General features: G+C 49.2%; 2 protein-coding genes and 1 long non-coding RNA gene across 4 annotated transcripts; 2 read left to right on the plus strand and 1 right to left on the minus strand.

The window, feature by feature from the left end:
* Nucleotides 1-3,293: 3,293 nt before the first annotated feature.
* On the plus strand, nt 3,294-5,856 carry gpr142 (G protein-coupled receptor 142). The gene is made up of 3 exons (XM_042342562.1): nt 3,294-3,465; nt 4,481-4,483; nt 5,072-5,856. Exons 1-3 carry the CDS (start codon nt 3,294-3,296, stop codon nt 5,854-5,856), a joined length of 960 nt encoding a protein of 319 aa, XP_042198496.1.
* A 4,594-nt stretch (nt 5,857-10,450) lies between these two features.
* On the plus strand, nt 10,451-19,427 carry gprc5c (G protein-coupled receptor, class C, group 5, member C). Of its 2 annotated transcripts, none has more exons than XM_007888660.2 (5): nt 10,451-10,796; nt 13,856-14,915; nt 15,177-15,271; nt 16,928-17,120; nt 18,255-19,427. In XM_007888660.2, the coding sequence occupies exons 2-4, from the start codon at nt 13,904-13,906 to the stop codon at nt 17,078-17,080; spliced, it is 1,260 nt and encodes a 419-aa protein (XP_007886851.2). In that variant the 5' UTR covers nt 10,451-10,796; nt 13,856-13,903; the 3' UTR covers nt 17,081-17,120; nt 18,255-19,427.
* Nucleotides 16,226-24,817, minus strand: LOC103175563. Its single transcript, XR_487510.1, has 2 exons — nt 24,670-24,817; nt 16,226-16,466 (listed from the first exon to the last, which is right to left on the minus strand). It is a non-coding gene; the product is annotated as an uncharacterized LOC103175563 (long non-coding RNA).
* Between the last annotated feature and the right edge of the window lie 287 nt (nt 24,818-25,104).

Here is a 25,104-nt window from a genome sequence, read left to right on the forward strand (position 1 = left end):
ACAAAAACTCACAGTCACTAACAAGAATATTAACATTTGTCACATTTGACACAGTGCCTTTCACATCTCTAAATGTTTTATGGGATAGACTGTAAAAGTCCAATGTTTGTATTTTGTAAGCAAACGCAGCAGTCAATTTGCGCACAGCGACGTCCTACAAACAGCTAAGGATTGAGTGAGTAATTTTATTTAGGGGATTGCCGGGAGAGAGCAACTCTCTTCTCTTTTCTAATAGTGCCTCGTGTAGGAGTCACTTGAACCTGTGACCCTGAGGTGAAGTAAGGACCGACACAAATTCTTCAATCAATTGATTTTGATGAATGCAAATTAGTAAGGTTATATAAGTTACAATCAGTTAATCAACCAAAGGTGATGCTTACGCATAGTCAGTACAATTCACAACGAGTAAAGTTGGCTGGACCAATGTTGTGGAAGAGATGGAGGAAGAACCAACTTGACCGACTAATACCAAGATTGTTTTTTTTAAGTGTCGATCGTTGATCAGTATTTTGATGGTTGCCTCGATCTTTTCCTTCGTGTAAATCCTTTTAAGATGCCTGGTCACGGGTAGTTAGTCCGTTCTCCAAACCCCTGCTCTTCTAGGCTCGTTGAGAATTATCCTTTACGTTTATATCTTGTTAAAAACGATACGCGTCGACCTTGTAAAGACGCCTGGCGTCGGCTCCACAACAACATCTTTGTCTCCAGTTCGTCTCAAACAGTTCGTCTGAGTACCGCGGATTTTACACTGATCCTGTAGCAACAGCGTCTTATCAACGATGACGTTGAAACTTTTTGTTCTGTAAATGTGCTTCCAACCCGTTTTCCGTTATCCTTGGCCTCCGTGCATAAGTAAATAAGTCCATGAGTCATGGCGATTTTTTGGGACCGTTTAAAACAGTTCCACCCGAACAAGGTCCTGGGATTAACGTCTCATTCGAAGGACGGCACCTCCGTCCGACAATGCCACACAACACCAGCGAGTCGGAGTGTCAGCTTAGACTTAGCGCTCGAGACGGTTCGAAGTCAGAGGCCCGCCTTCAAACAAAAGTATTGTTTATGATGGAACTAATATGAAGAGACGCTGAAATTAAAAGTTAGCTCCTTCAGGGGGAAAGGAGAAGACACACTGGTTTACAATTGGTGGATAAATCTTCGCAACGTGCATGTTTCACAGAAAGCAGCGTTGCTGGAGGTTTATCCGCCTTCAAATGATGATCACCAATGCCCTCGCACAAGCTGACATTACCAGCTGTTGCAGTAACACAGAGGCACACCGCGTGTGACATGTGCAAGGCTTCATTTCGCCACAGCGGGTTAGCGCACACACTGCGTGAGGATGATTATTGTTATTTACTTATTTATTTACCTATTTGTTATAAGCTTTCGGCTGCCGGAGGCACTTGTGTCAATGGGTCGCTGTTTACAAATCACTGCCGAACTGTGAACATCGTCGAAATGTCTCACAGGGTGAGCGCTTCACGGGATTTATCACGGAGTGTAGCGATTGTGTACCGCGGGCTGACGAGGCAGGCAATTTGCACACAGCGACGTCCCCGCAAACAGATATGAACCCACAACCCTCCCCCCCACCCCACCACCCAACCTCGAGGCGAGAAGAGTCAGAGAGAAACAGAGCGTGTGAGCGAGCGACCTGTGGCTGAGACCTGTGGCGTGCACAGAAATCTCTCTAAATTGCCACAGTTCATTTACGCATTAAACGGTAATTACGTCAAGCGGCGACTGAAAGGGCGAACAAATTAGCCGCCATTTAAATTGCAGAACAACACCGACCCCCAACCCGCAAATAGCCCTCCCACCCCCACCACCACCACTGACCCACCCGCCTGCTTGCCCCCTGCCATCCACACGGTATTAAATCGAATCAGCCCGTTACAATCACTTGCGAGGCTGCTGTGAGGTCGAGCATAACAGGCAGCGAGGCGACCATCCTTATTTATAAGATTTCAGCCTGGCTTCGCATTTGCTGATCAAGCACAGGGGCTAAAACCAACAAGAGCCCTCTGTGCCTGACGCTCTCATATCTTGGCGACAGCATGGATAAATTGCATTCAGCCTCATTTGCGACGCTCTGGACTCTCACCTGCCTCTCCGGCTCCACCTCTAATTGCCTGCGTCGTTCCAGCCCTCCCCCCTTCTCGTCGCAGGCGAGCGGGCGAGCGAGCGAACGAGCGAACGAGGCAGCGGAGAAATAGTTTCTCTGTTTAACACAACGTTTCTGTCTTGCGCCCGACATCCTCCGCTCTCGGGACGCAGGTTATTTTGCTGCTGCCCGCTTCAGCCCTTTACGGCTTGCGAGGACGAGGAGAGGAGTTTGGGGTCAGGAAAGAAGAGTCTTTTGACTGTTCGTTTTGTCCAGAGATCAGAGGCAGAACGGAACATCTTCATCACTGCCGCAAACAGGTATTAAGCTTAAGAGAGATGTGAGTTGCCTGCACCAACCTGGACAGGGAGAGAGTACAGCCAGCGAGACAGTGAGCAGCTGAGGTGAGTGGCTTCTTTGCTAACGGTTTATTTTCTAACTCGGCTCCTCGTCAGCCCAGATTATATTAAAACCAACAGATTTGGGGAACGGCCGAAAACACGAGGTTGCCGCAGTTTTACAGCAAAATCGCTCCGAGACACTCTCCCGACGCGAAAGGCGCTGTATCAAATGCAAGGATTATCATCATTAAAAAAAAATTTGATCACTCAATCCACGACTGTTTGCGGGACACTGTTGCCCGCAATTGGCTGTCGCGTTTCGCCCAGAAAATACGCAGTCAATTCACTTTACAGTGTATCCTGCAAAGTACCTTTGAGACGTCTCAACGATGTGATAAGGCGCTATGTGAAAAGCAAGGATTATTGTCATTATTATTGTTATAACAACGCCCTTTCCAGATGGATCTGTATGTTGACATAATAGAGGAATAAATGGGCGGAAAGGGGACGAAAGGTCCCGATTGTATAAAACTGGTTCAATGGAGAACAATTCACTCTCCTTCATGATCAGTATTTTGTCACAGTTTAGCTCAGGTTGTCTAAGTCCCATCTCCATCACACGCTGTAGCGGCACATCGTGGATTTCTGAGAATCGTCAGCTATTTTTGCTGCGAGCCGACAATATAGCCCTAATTAGAATAATAATCCGTGCATTTAACATCCCATCTGCAGTCGTTTTTGTGTTTTTTTTTAACAGTGTTTGATGTTCTCAGTAACTTGAAGGAAGCCCAGAGCATCTCCACGGGTCTCACACTGGCCACTCGCACGGTTGCTCCCCAGGCGCTCGCATGTTCCTGCCCACGGGGGAAATGATCGAAGGGGAAATGAGCGAAGGGCACAACGCCACCCCACCGGGCCCCTCGCAGGGAGTGGGGGCAGCGGAGATGGAGAAATCGCCCTGCGTCCTGGGAGTCATCCCGCTCGTTTACTACAGCGTCCTGCTCTGCCTGGGATTGCCTGGTAAGTCAGCCACAACAACAGTTTGCCTTTATATAGCGGTGTAGAGTCCCGGAGTCCAAGAGCCAAGGCTTCAGATCGCTGTCCTACACACAACACCAAAGCAAAGAGTTTTTTTCGAACAGCGCCGATGGGGTCTTTAACGTCCACCTGAACAGGCACAGGCGGGACCTCGGTTTAACGTCTCATCCGAAGATTTGGCTGCGGGCTGCTGCCTGCTGCGCGCGCTTGCGTACAAAGTACACAGTCACTACACTTTATTATTATTATTTAGACTCAGAATTGCAGCCCAATTTGTACCCCTCTCCCCCCGCAAAAAAAAAACTGTTTCAAAATTTCCACGAGACTACAACTAAAACGAATTACATTTACGCGGCGCCTTTCATGTCGGGAGGACGTCCCAAAGGGCCGGACAGTCAAGGGTTTGCACCCGAGCTGAGGGTTGGCATCAGGCGGCGTGGGGGGAAGGGAGGGTGGGGGGGTTTGGAACGTGACCGAAGGCGCGGTCGAAGAGGAAGGTCTTGAGACGGCAGCAATCAGCAGTGATTCATGACGATGTTTCAGACAGAGAGATCTTATTACCAGCCAGAGCTTGTACTCACGTTGGCAGGAACATTGCATTTGGTGCCTGCGAATTGAATTTATCTCAGGTCTCCCATCCCCTCTCACACACACGTGCACACAGACACACACGCACACACACACACGTGCACACAGACACACACACACACACACACACACACACACAGAGCTCCCGACATCAACGGCTGATTCATCACTTGCTGTGTTACAGCCATTCGAATTGGATCACAGAAAGTGGTAAAGCAATCAGACGAAATCAGAGCAAAGGAGCTTCACTGACCCAACGGGTGGAAACGACAACATATTGGGCGGGTGAGGGGGGTGTGGGGTTTGGGGAGGCAATGAGGTGGGGTAGAAATCTCACCCGGGTCTAGATTTACGTACTATTTAACGAGGCGATAAAACGCAAAGATTATTATTATTATTGTTATTTCAGAGGGTGCAGAACTTTGCAAATTGATGAATTCAGCCTTAACTTTCAAGTCGTCTTTTCTTTTAACCCCCTTTGTTCTTGAAAGAAATACCCCTTCTTTGCCCGTTCCTCCAATCACACGGATTAAGAAATTCTGGACTCCTGGAATTCTGAAATACTACGTTGTTAATAAGAGTCAAACGGACTTTATTCCCGGGGATGAATCTCTACCCGATCAATCTGGTGTGGAGACAGACCCCCCTCCCCTAAGCACGGTGATGGGTTTCCGTGTGTGTCAGATACACCCCCTCACCCCACCTCCCCGGCTGACCAAAAAGAAAAAGAAAACAGTCTTGCAGGTTGAGTGTAATTTCAGAGCTCGGGGTGGGTGGGGGTGGGGGGGGCGGGCAGGCTGCAGGCACGTGGTGTGTGAATGGATGGAGACGTGTGTGTGTGTGTGTGTGTGTGTGTTTTTGTTCGATGGTCGAGTGTCTGACTGGCTTATCGTTGCCACATGGACGTGCTGATGTGAAGGTACATTCTGTTCCCATCAAAACACGGTCCAGCGGAGCTCAGTGTGTACTCGCGGTAACTTTCTCTCTCCTTTACCCTCAGTGAACGTCCTGAACACGGTGGTCCTCTCCAGCCTGGCCGCCAAGACCAAGAAGTCCTCCTATTGCTACCTGCTGGCCCTGTCGGCCTCCGACCTGCTGACCCAGTTCTTCATCGTGTTCGTGGGCTTCATCCTGGAGGCTGGGCTGCTGGCCCGCGAGTTGCCGGAGGCAATGGCCCACAGCGTGAGCGTCATGGAGTTCGCCGCCAACCACGCCTCCATCTGGATCACTGTTCCGCTCACCGTGGACCGCTACTACGCCCTGTGTCACCCGCTGAGGTACAGAGCCGTCTCGTACCCCGGCCGAACCTACAAGGTCATAGCCACCGTCTTCGTGGCTTCCCTCCTGACGGGCGTGCCGTTTTACTGGTGGTCGGATCTGTGGCGGGTCAGGAGCCCCCCCACCCCGCTGGACCAGGTGCTGGTATGGACCCACTGCTTCATCATCTACTTTGTGCCGTGCACCGTGTTCCTGGTGGTGAACTCGATCATCGTCCACAAGCTCGGGCGCAGGAGGGCTCCCAGCGGGCGTTCGGGCAAGACAACGGCCATTCTCCTGGCGGTCACTACCGTCTTCGCCATCCTCTGGGCCCCTCGTACTGTGGTCATCATCTACCATCTGTACGTCTCCTCGGTCAACAGGGACTGGAAGGTCCACCTGGCCTTCGACCTGGCCAACATGCTGGCCATGACCAACACCGCCGTCAACTTCTTCCTGTACTGCTTCGTGAGCAAACGCTTCCGAGTCACCGTCAAGGAGGTCGTCAGGTCGTTCTGCAAGAGGTGACCAGCTGCCCTCCTGTGGGTGTGTGTGTGTGTGTGTGTGTGTGATGGGGTTGGGGGGTAGAGAAGGGGGAGCGAGAGAGAGGAGAAAGCCTTCAGATGGATTTCCGCGACGTCTCCTCATGTCGTGAGCTTCTCGTGTCCGCTGTGCGTTTGACCTCCGCCGTGAATCAGCGGCGCAGAACGGGAGCTGCCACCCCAAGGCAGAGACATCCCGACCCCCGTCGTTTGCTTGTGGTAAACGGTGCCGTTTGCACGTGTCGTAAATGCTATTGTACTGGAAGTGAAACGTGGCAATAAACACCGTCGGCGCTGGGTTCCCGCGTTTGTAACCAAGTTTGGCCTCGTCTTTCTCGACGCTCGCAGGCGGACGGGCGGAGAACGATGGGGCCCGGTTTCGGGGAGCAATTTTCAGGACAGACACCGGGAAGTTTGTCTTTACCCAGAGGCCGGGTGGCGGACTGGCTCCCCATTGGGGCTCGGGATTGTCAGGGGAAAATGGGGGGGGGCGGGGGGTGGAGGGGGAGAGGGAGGGTGGGGAGGCAGCAGGTCGGCACGAAACATCCATTGAACTAAGCTGCGCCGGGCGGGAAGTGCCGGGAGCAAATCACAGGGGCCGCTCGGGAAATTTCACAGAAATTTCACAGTCCGCCCCTGCCCGAGGGTGATTTAACAACTATAGCCACCAAAGTTCCTCCTCAGTTTCAGCCGTAAAACCGTTTAAACGTTCAGAATGGGCGGAAATTACGGAGCATTCTAATTCGGAAAGCCGGTTTTCCCCGCAGTTCTTAAACACAACCCCACCCCACCCCCAACCCCCCCCCCACCCCCCCGACCCCCACCCACCCCACTTCCCCACCCTCAAGAAATGTTTTGCAAATAAAGTCCGAATGCATTCGCAGAGTCTTTCAATACACTTGATTAAATTCCGAAGGCTCAAGACCGACGGGAAATATTCCGGACTCCGGGAATATTTTCGGTGGCCGCATTTGCCAACAAGGCCACCGGAGGGAGACGCTCCTCCTCCTCGTTGCGTGATCCTTATGGGGGACGTTTTTACTCGATTTGTTTTGGGTCAACCGAGTGTCCGATACGTGTGTGGAAACCCATCACCGCTGCTTAAGAGTATCCAAACCGAGCTGAGAATTCCATGCATCCCACCTACACGTGGAAATCCCAGAGATAGATTGGTGGGATGGAATGCGCATTCTCTCTCTCTCTCTCCTGGAGGGATGCATCCTGCTTACCTAATTCCGGAAAGTATTAGGCGCGGGTTGGCAAAAGACGAGGCTCGGGGGGGCAGCCCGGAGCATGCGTTGGGGGGACTGCTGGAGTCTAACCAGCTAAAACCGCACAGCAGTGAGGGCCACTGCTCCGTGCTGCTGAACCTCCGAACCGATTTGCACACAGTATCGCAAGGTTATAAAAGTCAGATTTAATTCACGGGTAATAACATGGACTTCGCTGAGCAGCACGTGCGCTGAAGACAGTCAGATCCACCCGATAATTACCAGATCATAGAAGGTGTCTCTCTCTCTCTCTCTCTCTCTGTCTCTCTCTCCCATCACATCCGGACCATTGCAAACAAAGGATCAAACGCACTCGGTATGAAAGCGGAGCACAGGACCCAATGTGTGACTTACCCACAGCGAAGGGCGAAGGTGGGAATAATAATCCTCACGTTTCACACAACCCCTCGATCTTCCAAATGTCTCCAAGCAGGCGATGCTTCGAACAGCCATCTGCGGAAACTCATTTCGCGTCATGTTACAACTTACATTGATATCGTGCCTTTCACAAGCTCCGCCACTGCTGAGCGCTCCGACACCCCTGCCCGGGTGAAGGCCCGGCGACGTGAACGCAGGTTGTTTTAGTTTCATGTCGGTGGGGGGGCAACGTCTTAGAGAGTGTCAAAAAAAAAGTTCGATTTTTTTTTTTTTGCTTTTACGATTTTTAGTAATTTACCAAAATTTCCCTGGCGAGGAAGTCTGTGCCTATTGTACAATCCTTCAACCCGATGGTGGGCAGATGTATCTCAGACCTGCACTGAATCTAAGCGTCCCGAGACACGAAAGGCGCTATACAAGTGCAAGTTGCTGTCGTTGGATCAGTCTGGGCCGGTCCACATACAGGGGTCTCTCTGGAAGTGCTGTCAACGTGTGGAAGGCATGTGATTCCCACAGGCAGCCACGAGATGGAGGTAATTGCTTAGCTGACGTGATACACGTGTACGTATCTTTCCTCACTAATAACCTGTAATTATAAACAAGTCGCACAAGTAAATATAAAGTAAAGAAAGAAATGTTGAAAGAGTTTACAATGAAGGGTATTTGACTCGATAACTTGGTCCAAGAGGGGTAATAAGAGTCCCAGAGGATAAATACTACAGTTTAAACCTGTTTAGAACAGCCACCTCTATTCAGCAACCTCCCGATGTCAACAACCACCCTGGAACAGAACTGGCCAATTTTCCATCATAAACCACCTCTATTCAGCCTAACGCAACCAGTGGCCGTGCTTCTTGTTAGCCCTGTCCGTATACGTTTACAGGATGGTACCAGTCCGTGGATTGAGTGACCAGAAAAAAATGTAGTCACTCATCCCACGACTGTTTGTGGGACGCTGCTGCGCACAATTGGCCGCCTCGCTTCGCTACCATAATACGCACAATCAGTTCACTTTACAATCCATCCTGTGAAGCGCTTTGACACGTCTGAATGGCGTGGTAAGGCGTGGTACTTTTCAGCGGCTGGTCGGGCGGGCTGCTCAGCAGGGCGTCAGCATGTCTCAGGAGACCAGCCTGAGTCTACGCCCCGGCCCACAGGAATTTTTGGCCAATGCAAACAGTAATTATTTGCACTTTGCATTTGAATTATTACTTCATTCAAACCAGATTAATTTGATATGTGCACCGTATTTTTCTATGCACTTTGAAATTACGCACACACACACACACACACACACACACACAAACCCTTACATAAAAGCTACTTTGGTCCCACCCCTGAGTGGTTGTTGATGAAAGTAATGAGAATAATAATATTAATAATAATAATCCTTACACTTGATGCCCAGAATCTTCCACGTCAGTAGGACGTCTGAATGTGCTCCACAGGATTCACAGCCATGTGTAATCATTGTGTATTTTGTGGGCGTGAAGAATCCCTACGTGTGAGAGGCCACCTTAGAAACAGGAGGAGGCCATTCAGCCCCTCGAGCCTGTTCCGCCATTCTATCAGATCATGGCTGATAGGTACCTCAACTCCAATTACCTTATTTCATGGAAACAGCTCAAATTGAGACATTAGGGCCAAAAGGCAGACCTTCGGGATCAAAAAATCTGCAGAAATCTAATAAACTGGCGGAACAGGTTTGATGGGCTGAATGTCCTCTTCCTGTTCACCGAAATTCCTGTGCTCTTAAATCACTTCACAGAGAGAGTTTCTTTGCTCATAGAAAATGTAGTGAACCCGCAAAAGAGGGAACTATTTTCAACTCCCAAAACTTTCAGAAAACAGAGAGGTCATGAGAAAAAATTCTGTTTTCAACAAAACATTTAACCTTGCTGGTCCCTTCGGGGGAAACTCTCAGTTCCTGCTAAATGCATCGCCTGTCTGATTCTCACGCTTCAGATACCAAGTAAATCTCCTCCTGCTCTGCCCAGACTTGGGGTCTTATAATATTAATAATAATAATAATAATCCTTGCATTTGACATAGCGCCTCGTCACGTGTTTGAGACGTCTCAAAGCCCTTCACAGGATATTCTGTAAAGTGAAAGTGGGACGTCCTCCCGACGTGAAAGGCGCTATACAAATGTAATTTTGTTGTTGTTGCTGTTGAATTGACTGTGTATTTTGTGGGCGAAACGGGGAAGCCAGTTGCGCACAGCAGTGTGTGTGTGTATATATATATAATAATAAAAACGCTTGTTACAGTGTCTAGAACTTACAAAGTGCTTCACAACACCACAGTGCTTTCTCTCTGTCCGCCCCCCACCCCCCCACCCCCCCCAAGCACTGTATTGGAACATCACCCTAAACTGCGTGAGCGCAAAGCCCCAACACAGAGAGACTGAACCCGCAATCCTCTGACTCAAAGTTGAGAGACACGGAGAGAGAGTGTTATCACGTGAGCCAGGCTGACACCTCCTCATTATAATATAATATATAACATAATAATAATCCTTGCATTTGAGATAGCAGCTTATCATGGCGTTGAGGACGTCTCAAAGCGCTTCACAGATACACTGCAAAATGCAGTGACTGTATTTTGTGGGCGAAATTAATAATTCAATTATTAACGCAAGGGAGTATGCCTGAAACAAGGGCAGACAATAATAATAATCTTTTTGCGTTCGGTATAGCGCCTTCTAATAATAATGATCCTTATTATAATTACTATCATCACGGCGTCGAGACATCTCAAAGCGCTTCACGGGATTTACTGTGCGACGGTATTTTGTGGGCGAAGAGCGGGGCGGTGCACAAAAGAGCAGGTCTGGATTGACAGCTGGTGTGAGAATTAGGGAGGGGGAAGGGGTGGGGAAGGGGGAGTGGGGGGGGGGGGGGGGAAGAGTTCCCTGGTGTGGGAGACGCTATCAGCCTTTAGGATTGTGCTGAATCTCACAGGCTGATGTCACATTCTGATGTCAGTGCTGAGAGGCTGGAGTCACACACTCACTCGCTCGCTCGCTCACTCACTCAGTGAGTGCAGTTCTCTCCTCTTTACTCCCGTCTGTCCGAAAGTGGGATAATAATAATAATAATAATAATAATACTATTAAGCGAGTGCCAAGGAGGTGGCGGAGGAAGCTGACTTTGCCTCGGTTTCCTGGATCTGTCAGTTGACAACACAAACCCAGGAGTGTGGCACCAGGACAGAGCTTTGCTTTACTTGGGATCTCACTGCCTGAACTTGTATCCAGTCTGTCCTGCTGCCTCAGGTAAGATCTCACTCCGTCTCCATGTCTCTCTCTCTCCCTCTCTCTCTCTGGATTTCTTTGTCCGTCTTTTGCACCTTGATCATGAGAATTCATCATTATTATTATTATTATTATTATTAAATTGTTGATTATTGGGGGATCCCCCCCCCCACCACCACAAAAACACAGCCACAACAGGTTCTCCCCCATACATGTATTAAGTTGCAAAATATTTGAAGTTGTTAAAGAAAAAGCATAATTTTGGGGGGCTTTTTTTTTAAAAAAAGGAAAGCGTGGGGAGAAGGTGTATGGGGGGGGGGGGGTGGAGTGGGTGGGTGGGGGGGGGGAGATAAAGTGGATAAAAAGATTGGGTCTGATTTGAGTGTGTGTCTCTGTCTTTGTCTGTGTGCATGTGTCTTTGTGTGTGTGTGTGTGTGAGTGTCTGTATGTGTCTTTGTGTGGTGTGTGTCTGTGTGTGTGTGTTTATATGTGTTTTTGTGGGTGGGTGCATGTGTTTTTATGTGTGTTTGTGCCTGTCTGTGTGTGTGTGTGTCTGTGTGTGTGTGTGTTGTGCTTCTGCTGCTGATTTTCAGGTTGGACGTCTTGTGTTAATTCAGATTGCCCGGGTCGGGTGGCAGTGAGTGAATCAGATAGTGAAACAAGGTGCTTTGAGAAAGGGGAGCAGGGCAAGTCCGGTCAAGACGGCGATTAAAAGCCCGACTGTTCTCAGTTGTTAGTGCAACTGAACATCCACCGCACTCTGGCTTCTCCCTGAGCAGAGGTGGCAAGTCTGAGACCAGGGCTTCGGGTCAGCCTTGGGGTTTGTGTGTGAAGCTCACACAGAGACGGAGGGAGCTTGGGTTTAGTACACAGGGGTTCCTGAGTTGAGTTGACAATTAAGACTGAATAATAACAATAATAATCCTTGCCTTTGATACAGCGCCTTATTGCATCTTCGAGACGTCTCAAAGCGCTTCACAGGATATACTGTAAAGTGAATTGACTGTGTATTGTGTGGGTGAAACGCGGCAGTCAATTGCGCACAGCAGCGTCCCACAAACAGTCGTGGATTGAGTGATCGCATTATTATTGTTATCAATAAAGTTATTGTTATCTATGCTGGGATATAAATAGATATACTGTACAGCAGGATATTGTTTCATAGGGCAATTATAATTTGTAAAGCGCTTCAGGGCACTTATTGCATGTGGAAGATGCTATATTATTAATAACAGCTTCCCTGCGCCACCCACACACTCCTACACAGAGTCGCTTGTCAACACTTTTCAGGTACTCATTGCCAGTGAATAATGATCTTATTGTATTAAGTTTATAAACACCTTTCGGCATAACTCTGACCCTTTTTCTTGGGTGGGGGAGTGGGGCCTGAACAATAACTTAATTTAATTAATTAATTGATGTTTCACACAAGTTTTGCCCCACCCTGACAAGGAACCAGGAACTCAAACCGTGGGGCTAAATTTCCACTTATCCCTCGTGGTATTAATTAGCACAAGGGAACACCACAAAATGGGCTGTTGCTTCTTAATTAGCGCCGCAATTGCCAATTTGCCCGCACTCACCTCACCTCTCCGCACCCAGTCTCCAATTCTTTGAGACTCATCACAGCCTTTTCTCGTGTCCCGGCCGACAATTCCCTAAATACAATTGATCGCTCACTCCACGGCTGTTTGTGGGACAAAATACAGTCACTTCACTTTATGGTGTTTCCTGTGATATTAGAGATTGGGAGCAACCGGGCGATCGCAGTTAGGTATAGCCAGCGGGTATTTCCTTAAATTGCTCCGTGCGACAATTAATATGAGGAACATCTTGAGGAACGCACGCAAATTCTGCTGCTGTAGAGTCTCAGGAACGGCCACCCAGTCTTAGCCCATTTTGTCTTAACGTTTCAGATTTAAATGTAAGAAATTTGGGGGGAGAGGGGGGGTTCAGCCTAATCTGGAAGCCAGGACTTTGAAAGGAGGACCTTACGAATGACGACTGAATTGAAGAGTTGGCTGGGATTCCCTTAAGGATTTTAAAAGCAAAAAAATTTGTCTCAAGGCTATAGCAGGTTGGAATTTCAGGACTTCGGGTGGTCATTTGGGAGCCCTATGATGCAGCTCTCTGGGAGATTGTAACCACGGCTACAAACAACGTTGAGCCATCCCCCCAGTGCCTGAATTTCGGGACCAAACCTCATTAGCAAATCATTTTCCAAGACCAACCAGTGCTGATTTGACAAACATCTGCTCATTACTGAGCTGTTCGTTTGCAAACCTGTGCCAGTCTCTGCCTCTGAATGAAAGATTTTGTGTGTTTTTTTGTGTTAATTGGATAATTGGGGGAGGTTTGCATTTCAAAGGGGGCAAAATAACTCTGTGCATCACTTCCCCACCTCACTGCCTCTTTCCCCTCCCCCCACCGTTACTCAGGAATTCCATACCAGAGCCGCTCTGATTCCCTCCCTCCCTCCATCTCCTTATTCAACTCCTGACTTAAGATCTCCCTCTTCGACCGTGCCTTCGACCACACTCTTCCCCACCCGCCCACCCCCTTGACTCCCAAGACCTAGTCGGGTACAAACCCTTAACTGTCCCAACGGCTTGGCACGTCCTTCCGACGTGAGGTACTATATAAATGTTCTTTGTAAAATAACTATTGCCTTCTTTTTTCTTGCATCGTCAATACCTCTGATCCCATCATCTCCTGTCCTCCAGCTAATCTTTTCCTTTGTCTTTCTTTCCCCGCCCTCCCATCTCTGCCGGTCCTTATCAACTGCTCCCTTCCAACATCCCCCAGTTCTGACGAAAGGTCATTGACCTGAAACGTTAACTCACTTTCCTCTCTTCGGAGATGCTGCCTGACCTGCTGACTTTTATTTTAAATGTAATTTGTTATTGTTGTCGCACTTTTAGTCATCGTCCTGCACCCCCACACACAGACCCCACCCCCTCCCCTCGATTTTCTCCCCCACCCGTGCCCCCCAACCCCCCCCTCGCAGCTCAGTGATGCCTTCTCTCTTGCACCGCAGCATCACGTGGCTGCTGACTGACCTCGCTTCTCCTCCTCAACAGGTTGGGGACCATAGAGCGCCAGCCCAGGGGGGAGGCCAGTGGGTGGCGATGGCGGGCTGGCCCTGGAGCTGGGCATGTGTCAGTGTCCTGCCCTTGGTTGGAGCTGCCATGGTACCTCAGGGGTGCGGGCCCGACGTGAACGCCCTCTACTTCAACCTGTGTGACCTGGGTGCCGTGTGGGGCATCGTCCTGCAGGCGCTGAGCGGGGCCGGAGTGCTGAGCTGCTTCGTGTTGGCGCTGGTGTTGCTGGCCAGCGTCCCCTTCATCCAGGAGGGCAAGAAGAAGAGCACGGTCGGAACTCAATTGCTCTTCTTGTTCGGCACTCTCGGCCTCTTCTGTCTGGTCTTTGATTTCGTGGTGAAGATGAACTTTGCCACCTGCGCCTCCCGCAGGTTCCTCTTCGGCCTCCTCTTTGCCGTGTGCTTCTCCTGCCTGCTGACGCACGCGCTCAGACTCAACTTCCTGAGCAGGAAGAACTCGGGGCCCAATGGTTGGCGTGTGATGGGCTTGGCGTTGACCCTGAGCTTGGTGGAGGCCATCATCAACACCGAGTGGCTGGTCATCACCATCTTGAGGAACAACGCCACCTCCTCACCGGTGCTCGGAGATCCCTGCGACATCGCTAACATGGACTTTGCCATGGCTCTCATCTACGTGATGGTTCTCATGGCCCTGACCCTAGTTCTGGGCTTCACCAGCCAGTGGGGGAGCTTCAAACACTGGAAGAAGCACGGCGTGTTCATCCTCGTCACCATCTGGCTCTCGGTCGCTATCTGGGTGGCCTGGATCACCATGTACGTCTACGGGAACGAGGCCTTGGGGCGCGAGGGCTGGGACGACCCCACCCTCGGCATCGCTCTCGTGGCCAACGCCTGGGTCTTTCTCTTCTTCTACATTGTCCCCGAGATCTGCCAGGTGACGAAGGCGGGGATGGAGCAGACCTATGTGGAGGAGGTGTATCCCACCAGGGGTGTGGGCTACGAGACCATTCTCAAGGAGCAACAATCTCAGCACATGTACATAGAGAACAAAGCCTTTTCAATGGATGAGCCCAATGCAGGTGAGACTTGGGGTGGTTGGGGGGGTGGGGGTTGCTCTCTGGTGGAGTCTCGTCTTCACCTGATCCATCCCCCCCCAAACACTCTGCCATGTACCCAATGCAACACATTGGACATTTCGACAACGTGATCGGGCACGATATTAAACATAGGAATTCTTATAAGCGGAATGGTCAATTATTGGTGTGAGGATATTGGATAACAAGCGCTTACTGAAGGGGTTGTGTGGATAACCTGTGGATTTGGGCTTTTTTTTTTTGCAGCTAACAAAAGCCAGTCACCTTACGGTGGTTACAGCAGCCAACTTCGCAGCAGCGTGTATCAGCCCACAGAGATGGCCCTGATGAACAAAAATAACGTGAGTCGCTTTATATTTCGGAGTCGGGGCAGTGGGGGAAGTGGGAGGGGGGGGTTACGTTACTGCATCTCACACTGTAAAGTACATCACAGCATCAATACTCTCTCACCACTAAAACACTGCCCTGCTCAGTCCTCACCAGCCTCTCCCCTGCTCAGTGCCTCGCTCTGTGCTGTCTCGCTCTTTCATCTGCCAAAGCCTGGCCGGGTGAGACAAAGAGATACTGTAATCAAACTCAGTCCTGGGCCCAAAAGATTTCATATCGGATGTCCAATTTCAACACTCCGATTGGATTTCCTTTTCTGTGCTTCCAGCCACCGTGCAGTTAAGTCATTCCCATTTGCCTTCGACTGTGATTTACCCTCGACCTTGCAAATCAGATTATATCAAATTCTCAAAACAACTCTGCCCAAACGCATTACATGCAATAACAATCCTCGCGTTTGAACCGGCGCCTAAAAATATCGCGAACGTCTCGTCGTGTTTCACAAACTGTGAAGTGCAGTTGCTGCATTTTTTTTTTTAGACGAACCCCAGAAATATGGAGACAATTCACGTTACAATATATTCCGTGTAGCGTTTTGAGACGTTTTGAAGACGTGAACAGCGCTATAATCAAACGCAAGGATTATATTTTATTATTTTTAAACGCAGCAGCTAATTTGCACGCAGCAAACCGTGAAGTGAATGATCAACTTGATCTGGGGGATTGTTGCCAGGGAGAAGCAAGTTCCTTTCTGTTTTCCGATAGTGTCACAGGCTGCTGAACGTCCACCTGTACAGGCACAGATGGGAACTTGGTTTGACGTCTCATCCAAAAGCTCCTCCAACAATGCGAATGCAACCTCCCACCCCCTCCGCAGCGTAGCCCGCAAAATAGACAGTCAATTCACTTTACAGTATATTCTGTGAAGCGCTTTGAGACGCCTCGAAGAAGTGATAAGGGTCTATATCCAGGGATTAATATTATTTTATTATTATAGCACGAGAGCATCACTGTTGACCCCAGCGTGGGTGCTTGAAACCCACAACCACCTGATCCAGAGACACCTTTTAATTATAACAGCACCGATGATTGCGCTGCGTGTTGATGCCTCCGATTAGCGGCTCCTGAATTTCCCGCAGAAATTGGGTTTTGTTTGAAGGCCGGAATCGCACGAGAGGAATTCTCTCCAGCGACCTCGCGTGCCGTCTTCTGGGATTTAATAAACACAACATTTATTTTCGAGCTGTTGGAAAACAATATCATTAGCTTAATTACCAACAATTATTATCAGGGTTAAATGGAAGGAGTTGCTGCATGTTTTTAGTTACAAAATGACTGATATCCTCTCGGGATGGGGAAAGCGAGGTGGAGGGATTCGGAACTAGCGTGTCCGTGTTGAGAGGAGGTGAGGGGCCAGAATACGTGGTGGAGGGAGTCAAAAGACATTTTGGTTTAATCATTTACGAGCGTGCTCGTGATCTTGCCCACAAAATGCACAGTCACTACACTTCACAGGACATTCTGTGAAGCGGTTTGAGAGGTCTCGAAGAAGTGATCAGGGACTATACCACATACAAAGATTATTATTGTGAAACTCAACCATGTTAGTCTGTGCTACTCTCCTCTTTCTCTTTCTCTCACCCCTTCTCAACCCTCCCCCTCTGCTCCAGCAGCTGGAGAATCCCTATGACCATTACATCCCGAGAGTCACCATTAACCCGTCGGCGATCTCCAGCAATGCCTCCACACTCCGAGCAGAGGACGTGTTCGCAGCCGGGAGCCGGCAGCCCCAGCCCGAGGGCGGCCACGTAAGGAACTTCTGACACCCCAGAGCATGACGGCAGCGAGACAACCCAGAGATAGGTAAAGCTCACCCAAAGGCGCTATCTATCCAAATGTGATTTGGTGCTGTTTGTCCCATCGCTGCGCCATAACACAAGACCTTTCAGTGACTAGCTCTGAGCGAGGTTGACTAGGATAATAATAATAATAATAATATAATATTCCTTGCATTTGATATAGCGCCTGTTCACATTGTCGCGACGCCTCAAAGCGCTTCACAAGGGCGGGCACCCTCCGACAATGCAACCCGCCGCCCGAAACACAGCGCCGGAATGTCAGCTTAGACTGTGTGATTCCAAGCCATTTGGATCTTGAGGGGAGAATCTTTTTAACAGCTGGTTGGAAAGCCCAAGCAGGGGCCTCCCTCGAGCAACCAGCCTGTCTTCAGGTGTGACGTGAAGGGCATTGCATTGCCGGCCCATTCACAGAGCAGTGATGGGTCGTATTGCGAATGCTGCAGATGCACATGGAGCACCTGATTAACCCAACTTCCCGCAGAGCAGAGAGCAATCTGTCAGCGTCCTTACCTTTGGGGTGAATTGGGATTGTTTTGTTTTATTTGCCCGACTCAGCGGGTGGTGGACGATATAAAGATCAGTCAAAGGGGGCCCTTCAACCCGTCTGATCTCATCCTTCCAGAATACCCACACCCCATCACAGAGTCGAGCTATTCTGTTCTAAGACGAGCGAGGTATTTGTGTTTCTAAAGCTACATCCGTCTGTCTACTCTTGTAAGAAATTGCCGCTTTGCGCACGTTAAAGTATTGATAGGGACGTGCTACAAATGACTGAATTCAGACAGTATCCCTCCCTATAAAAGTCTGCGTCAAAAAATAACCGAAAATAGACAATAGACTGGAAGGAGACAAGAATTCAGAGCTTCGCTCTCAGGAACTCCATTGAGACGTCCCTCCTACTCGTTCAAGACGCATCTCAAAATGTGCCTCTGTGACTGCGCTTTCATTTATCTCTCTCTAACCCCCTCCCCAACTCTGTCCAGCACTGTGAATATGCTTTGGAACTTCCTCCCGACATTAGGGGCGCTCTGCAAATGTACACTGCATTGTATGCATTTATTTGAATCGTCTTTTCCCCCCCATCTTCCCCAACAAATTATTAACATGCTTTTTCTTTTGTTGTTTTTGATCTGAACAGGCTGATGGCCCCCCTTGTGGATAATCGCCATAGCGACCAGAGCCCCCGGCCACTGGGCACATCTCAAACTGAACATCGGGAACCGTAACCTTGAGCCTTCGCTGAACCCCCTCCCAACCCCACAGCCCCCTCCTCTCGGAGAGTTGAGGGGAAAGGGAGGATGGGGTGGACAATCCTCGTGTCCAAAATGGAAGCAAAAACAACCCACAAAGACCGAAAGCCGCTGACTTTGATCATCGCTGAGCACAAGACAGGACAGGACAATGGCAACCGTAGAGGACCATCGCCGTGATCTGGAATGCAGGAACAGGAAGAGGCGGTTCAGCCCACCGAGCCTGTTCGTCCGTGGCAGATATTGGACTGTGGCAGATCGTTTAACCCCATTTACCTATCTTTTCTGCATAACCCTTTTTAGAACAGTGGAAATGTATCTCATTGACCTTGCTTCCCAAAGCAGTATCTATTGTTTGTGAGCTCACCTCAGTGAATTTGAAAGGATTTTTTTTTGTGTGTGTTTGGTAGATTAAAAGTCACTCGGTGACCCTCAACACATCCACCGAAGATCCCTCAGAACTGCTTAATGCGTCCTTGGACATATCTGTCTCCTTTCCACATCTCATGGGGCAGTTTGTCAGAGGCAGATATCCATCTCACACAACAACACATCATATTTACGCAGTGCCTTTCACGTCGGGAGGACGTCCCGAGGCGCTGGATAGCGTCAGGAATTTGGACCCGAGCTGGGCGTTGGGAAAAGGGCAGGGAGGGTAGGGGTAGGAGGGTGAGCCTAGGCCCAGTCAAAGTGGAGGGTCTTGAGATGGGCCTTGAAGGAGGCAAGGGAGGGAGTGAGGTGAAGGGTCTCTGGGATGGCGTTCCAACGGGTGGGGGCAGAAAGGCTGAAGGCTCGACCACCCGATGGTGGGGTTGGTCAGGCGGGGGTGGCATGGAGCAGGCCGGTGCCATTGCTCTGATAGGAACGGTTCAAGCCAGCTTTTTAATGCGGTAAAATTCCCGGGTGTTAGTTAGCACCAGGAATAGGTACGCAACACCAGGGTCACACAGGAACCTCTGCATTTCCTTCACCAACCAGTTGCTTGTTTCCCTTTGTGGGTGAAAACAGGCTCAATCCATTAGACGCCGAAGAATGTGGATAAATGTCTAGATTTCTGATTACCTGCTGTTTGTTTTACTTCGTATCCGCATGTACACACAAACCAGAATGGCTCACCTACAACATACACAACACTTCACAGTGAATCCTGGGAAGTGCTTTGTGAAGTGCGCCCAATATGAAAGGCACTATATCAAATGCAAAGCTTATTGTAATGTCCCCGTGCTATACACAGGCCGGTGCTTTTGCAGCGAGTTTCATGATATGTTGACGTATTCAGTGGAAGCTGGTACTTTGGCGCAGGCTAAGACTATAGGGAATTCTGTTTGTCAGCAAGGTTACTGAATACCCATACCACAGAAGACTTGCCCCCTGTATAAAAGCTATCAGCCTTTGAGTGAGTGCCAGCCATCTCTCCCTTCCTTCAAAGCCTGTCTCAAGACCCTCCTCTTTGACCGATCTTCGGTCACCTTCCTACCCCTACTCTCCACTCCTCCTGATCCCAAACCCCAGCTCGGGTCCAAATCCTTGACGGTCCAGCACCTTGGGACGTCCTCCCGATGTTAAAGGCTCTATACAAATGTGATTTGTTGTTGTTTGTTCCCCCCCTTTCTCTACCTTTAGGAAAATGCACAGAATCCTACAAAATTAAGCCCGCTTTCAGTCCTGAGCAGATCTCGTGGTCACTGCTCACCAGGCTATCAGTAATAACCACAGGCGCCTGGTTAACAGCCCAAAGTCTCTTTAGCACTCACCCAGACAGCTGAACAAAAGTCGTATTAAAATAACAAAGGGGGCGAGTTTCCAGTCCACTGACAACAAGGCTTACAATAACGTGCACTGGCTTACTAGAAATTCCTGGCATTTCCTGAGAAAAACAATCCCTCGTCCTGTGGGTAGGTCCTTGAGAGGCCAAATCAGCCTATAAATAGGGTACTCAGAGCAGTGCAGCGCGCCGGACTCAAGCTGCATGGATCAGTATCTATTCCACTGACAGATGGTGGACTGCAGCTCAGCAGCTGCTGCTGTCAAGGGGAATGGCGATGTGATACCTTAAGTGTATCGGAGGATGGATCGTTGCTGAGATTTATCTCCAGGCATCGCGTCTGTGGACAGGATCGACAAGGGAACGCGGGCTACAGCTCTCTTTGGCATGGCATTGACCGATCATGTGGCCACTGGCTTTTATATGGAGCCACAACCCTAATGACCCTTGACATCTCAAGAGCTTCACAAGATTTACCGTGAAGTGCACTGTATATGTATTTTGTGGATGAACGCGGCAGCCGTAAAACAAACAGCGAAGTCACACGCGCAGCCAAGAAGTGAGTGAACAATTTTACCCGGAGGGATAGTCAGCCAGGAAACGGGGCGAAAGAAACTCTCTTCTCTTTTCAAATAGTGCCATGGGATCTTTAACCTCCAACCTCGGGTTTAACATCTCATCCAAAAGACAGCACCTCCAACAATAGAGCCCCACACCACCCCCCACCCAGCACTGCATTGGAGTGCCAGCCAAGACTATACATTCAAAGTTCCTCCCGACTCAAAGGCAAGGCTGTTACTAACTGAGCCAGGATGACATATGTGTTAAGAGAGCATCACGTTCATTAGCCTGGGATTATGTTCCCATCGAGCGGGGCTCAGGTTGTTGACTCTGTACACAGGCAGGAAGGAAGGAGAGGACAGAAGGTGAGAGAAGGACATCGGACGAGATGAGGCGGCAGTATACAGATCGTCTTACCTAACTAACATCCCAGCAAATTGTTGCAAATAGACAGGAAACAACAGCAAGTCCATGAATAATTTAGCGAGCCAAGCGCAGTCAAAATGCATTTGCAACCCAAAACTCCCTCCCCCGATACTGACATCTGTGCTGAACGCTGAGATTTAGAGCTGCAGCAGTTATCCCAGTCTGACTGGGATGGTGTTTCCAGAATCAGCAAAATGCCGGAATTGGCTTTGGAGCCTCCAAGTCCAAAGTTTGTTGTTCAAGGCCCATGTTGGGGACTCTGAGCTCACAGTCTAGGCTGACACTAGTCTCTTCTCCTGCCCCCCACCCTCATCACAGCATCAAAGCTGCTTTTTAAATGAGTCAAATGTCCTGGAGCTAAGGCGGGTAATTGGAGTTGAGGTACAGATCAGCCATGATCTAATAGGATGGTGGGACAGGCTCAAGGAGCTGAATGGCCTCCTCCCATTCCTATCTTTCTATGTCCTGGCATCAAGCCCTGTTCACGTAGGATAAGCGTCTTGGAGCGCACGGAGAAGGGGTAAAGGCAAGGGGCCAGGATGGGAAGAAGAAGAGAGGAAGGAAAGAAAGGAATGAGCGCAGGTTCTAGTGAAATAAAAGGAAAAATGACGAGGAACATTTTAACCCCAGTCAAACAGACCACAGGACGTGGCTCGGGACAAGCAAGCTCTCTTCGAGGGAGACACGCACATATCAGCTTTGAAGCTTCAGCACGTCAACAGGAATTTTTGAGGTTGCCTGATTTTCTGCTGGGCTGCCAGTTCAAATAAAGCCAAAGGACAAAATAACAGAGCCGCCACTGTTTTTTTCTGTTCACAATAATATAAGATAGCAGACGGCGAGCGGCCTTCCCGGGATTCAGAAACCAAGCTAGTAATTACCCCAACGGCTCTTCAAATGTAAAGCCCTCCTGTTCTGCTTTCCTCCAACCTTCAGGGGGGGTGGGTATGGGGGCGAACAATCGGTACAGGGTCTGCAAGAACCAAGATTATCCCCCCCACCAACAGTCAGAACCCATCCGATCATTTCAGTCTTAAAATTTTCAATTATTGGAAATGCTTAAATTTGGTTTTAGTTATGGAGTCCTGTAACGTAGTGGTTAGAGCACTCGTCTCACAAGTGAGAGGATCCGGGTTTGAGTCCCAGGCAGGGCAAAACCTTAGCCAAGTTCCTTACTCCACATGCCTCCATTTACCCAGCAAAATAGGAACATGGTTGTTAGTCGATTGGCAGATCGCTTTCCCGTTGGTATATAATCCCTCAAAATCTGGTTCCTCAATCCACGACTGTTTGTGGGACACTGCCGTGCGCAATCGGCTGCCACGTTTCGCCCATAAAATACACAGTCAATCAACTTTACAATATATTCTGTGAAGCGCCTTGAGACGTCTCAACGACTTAATAAGGTGCCATATCAAATGCAAGCATTAGCATTATTATTAGATTGGGACTCTGGGAAAACTGGCTTCCCACATTCAGACTGAACATTTGCTCCCACTCGCTCACTTGTGAAATGTGCCCAGTTGATCCCACGGTGATTTAATCCTGTGCAGATGGCATTATCTTCACTTCCCATTGAAGTAAAATCTCTGGCTGTTAAATTGCTGCCAATAACAGCAACAAGGCATTGGTAAAGTAACAAAGAACATTTGCAGTGATGGCCTTCAGATTACAAACACAACCACTGAGGAGAATTTATGCTCAGACAGTCCTGTTTCTCTGTTAATCTTCCCAATTTCTATTGTTCAACTATGTCCAGACCTGCCCCGTAGCTGGGAACCTCTCCTGCAATCACTCACTCGGCCCATTGTTCAGCTAACAGGGTTTACAACAGGGTTCTGGCTCGTTATTAACAGCCTGAGCTGCAAAAATCTCTTTTGTTCATAGGCTTAAGATCTTTGCCTTCAAAAATTTTAGATCGTGCGAGACTTTAGCAAACAAACGAGTCTTAAATTCCATCTCAATTTGGAAGCTGATTTTTCTACACTCCCCAAAGAAGATCTAGAGACTTTCACGTTCACTCCAGGATCCAACACACTCCAGGATCTAATAGAATGAGGAGCCATAAGGAATACAGAAGCCTTGGCATATGGTGCCGAGCTTGACAAACTGGGGGTGGGGAGGTGGGTTTGATGTGATATGTTGCACTCATAGTCTGTGGCTTCACAATAATTACTAGGGGCGTTGTCGTGAATTGGATCCTTCTGACGTTAAGGGTACCACGGGGCTATTATAGCTTGCTACAGGCCGTTGGGGACAGCCGATTCTGTAATCTGTGGTGTTCAAGAGTACGAGCAGGCCTTTGTGTTTTACAGAACGTGTAGAGTCTTGTTTACAGCTGGTGTAGAGCCCACAACACGGGCAGGGACATCAAATAAACAGTGATAAACAGGCAACATGATTACACAACACGGGGCTGGAGTGGATGTGCTGCCTGGATGTTCATTGTTCCAGTCTGTGTGTGTGAGAGTGTGAGTGTGTGTGTGCACACCAGTCTCTTTAGAGGCAAAGGGTATCCTAGCAGAGCGTGAGGGAGCAAGGCTGGAGGAAGGGTTTGGGGGGGGAAGAGTTTCAGAGAGCGAAGGCAAAGTGACCGAAAGCTCTCCCACCCACAGTGTGGCAGAGGGGGTGTGGGACATGCAGCATGCCTGAGTTGGCAGAGGAGAAGAAGTGGCTGGAGGAGGAGGACCCCAGGAGATCACAGAGCCAGGTGGGGCGAGGCTGCGGAAGCATTTGACGTTTTGCTTCCTTTCATCGAGCAATGCAACCCCTTAAAGCTAGGAATTTCTGTGCTGGAGCTATTGCACTCAAACACAGGGTCAGACAGAGAAACTTTCTTCTACATTTTGACATTAACGCTGGGCAGGCTCTCTGGTTTGCGTTTCTTTCAAGTTTGATTATTAAATAAACATTCCTCAAAAAAATACTCCCCCTCCCCGTTTTTTGCTGCCTTGACAAAACCCCAGCGGGAACAGAGAGTCTCTGTAAATGGGGACCCAGCAAACGGAACCAGCGCCACAATGGGGCACCCTGACTCTGCCTCGCCCACAAAGGCACAGTTTCTCCTCATTGTCCTCTTCATAAAGACCAATACACCCCTCATTGAAATTTGCAATGGAAGGCACACATGCCTCAAGGGACACTGATCCTGCAAGAAACCAAAGCAAAATGGGATAGTTTCCAAAATGTCCAGCTCATCAAGTGATGAGCAACTACACACACACATTGCTGGAGGTGCTGTCTTTCAGATGAGATGTTAAAACCAATCGACCGATCCCATGTACCTGTTCAGGGAGACGTTAAAAATCCCACAATGCTATTCGAAAAGAAAAGGGAGTTTTCCTCCCTCTGCCCTGATAAAAAAAAGGTCAGTTATTACACAGCTGTTTCTGGGTGTTGCTGTGCACAAGTTGGTTGCCGTGTTGGCCTACAAACAAAAAAGGCATCAACTTGACAGCAAATTCCTGCGAAGAGATGTTTTGAGGTTAAAAGTGCTGATATTGAATGCAAGGATGATTATTATTATTACTAAATTGATAGTTCTCACTCACACGATAGCTCTCACAGGTTCCACAGTCCATCCTCCCGGTATCTTGCTTAAGGGCCCATTGCTCTTCCTGTGTGAGAGGCTGGGCAGTGGACAGGTTGTTTGACAGCTGATCCCAATCCTATCCTCAGCCCACGTCTCCCTTCCCCCATCGCCCTTTCCAGAGTGGGGTGGGGGGGGGCAGAAAATCCTCTCACCTTTGCCCTCAGTCCCGTCGCTGGGTTCAAGAGTGAAAAGGCATAGTGCAAATTTGGAATCCAGCCTTTTTGGAATATTTGACCCTCAGCCTGACTTTAATTACATTGGGAGCTCTAGGCTTTCCAATCCCGCTTCATTAATTTCCTGAGCTGAAAAAGTGGAGCCATCCGCTGCCTCAATTATTGACAGGATGTAATTGAAAATAGTTTGATGGGGAGTGGGCCGGGCGTTTCTGTAAACA

Source organism: Callorhinchus milii, unplaced genomic scaffold (genome assembly GCF_018977255.1).
Source record: "Callorhinchus milii isolate IMCB2004 unplaced genomic scaffold, IMCB_Cmil_1.0 Scaffold20, whole genome shotgun sequence".
NCBI lineage: Eukaryota > Metazoa > Chordata > Chondrichthyes > Chimaeriformes > Callorhinchidae > Callorhinchus > Callorhinchus milii.

Bases quoted from the DNA above. Each gene is read 5' to 3' on its own strand.
- gpr142 (XM_042342562.1), top strand. From the start codon at position 3,294: ATGTTCCTGCCCACGGGGGAAATGATCGAAGGGGAAATGAGCGAAGGG.
- gprc5c (XM_007888660.2), top strand. From the start codon at position 13,904: ATGGCGGGCTGGCCCTGGAGCTGGGCATGTGTCAGTGTCCTGCCCTTG. The intron at 14,916-15,176 runs GTGAGACTTGGG...TTTTTTTTGCAG, and splicing joins AATGGATGAGCCCAATGCAG to CTAACAAAAGCCAGTCACCT. The intron at 15,272-16,927 runs GTGAGTCGCTTT...CCTCTGCTCCAG, and splicing joins CCCTGATGAACAAAAATAAC to CAGCTGGAGAATCCCTATGA.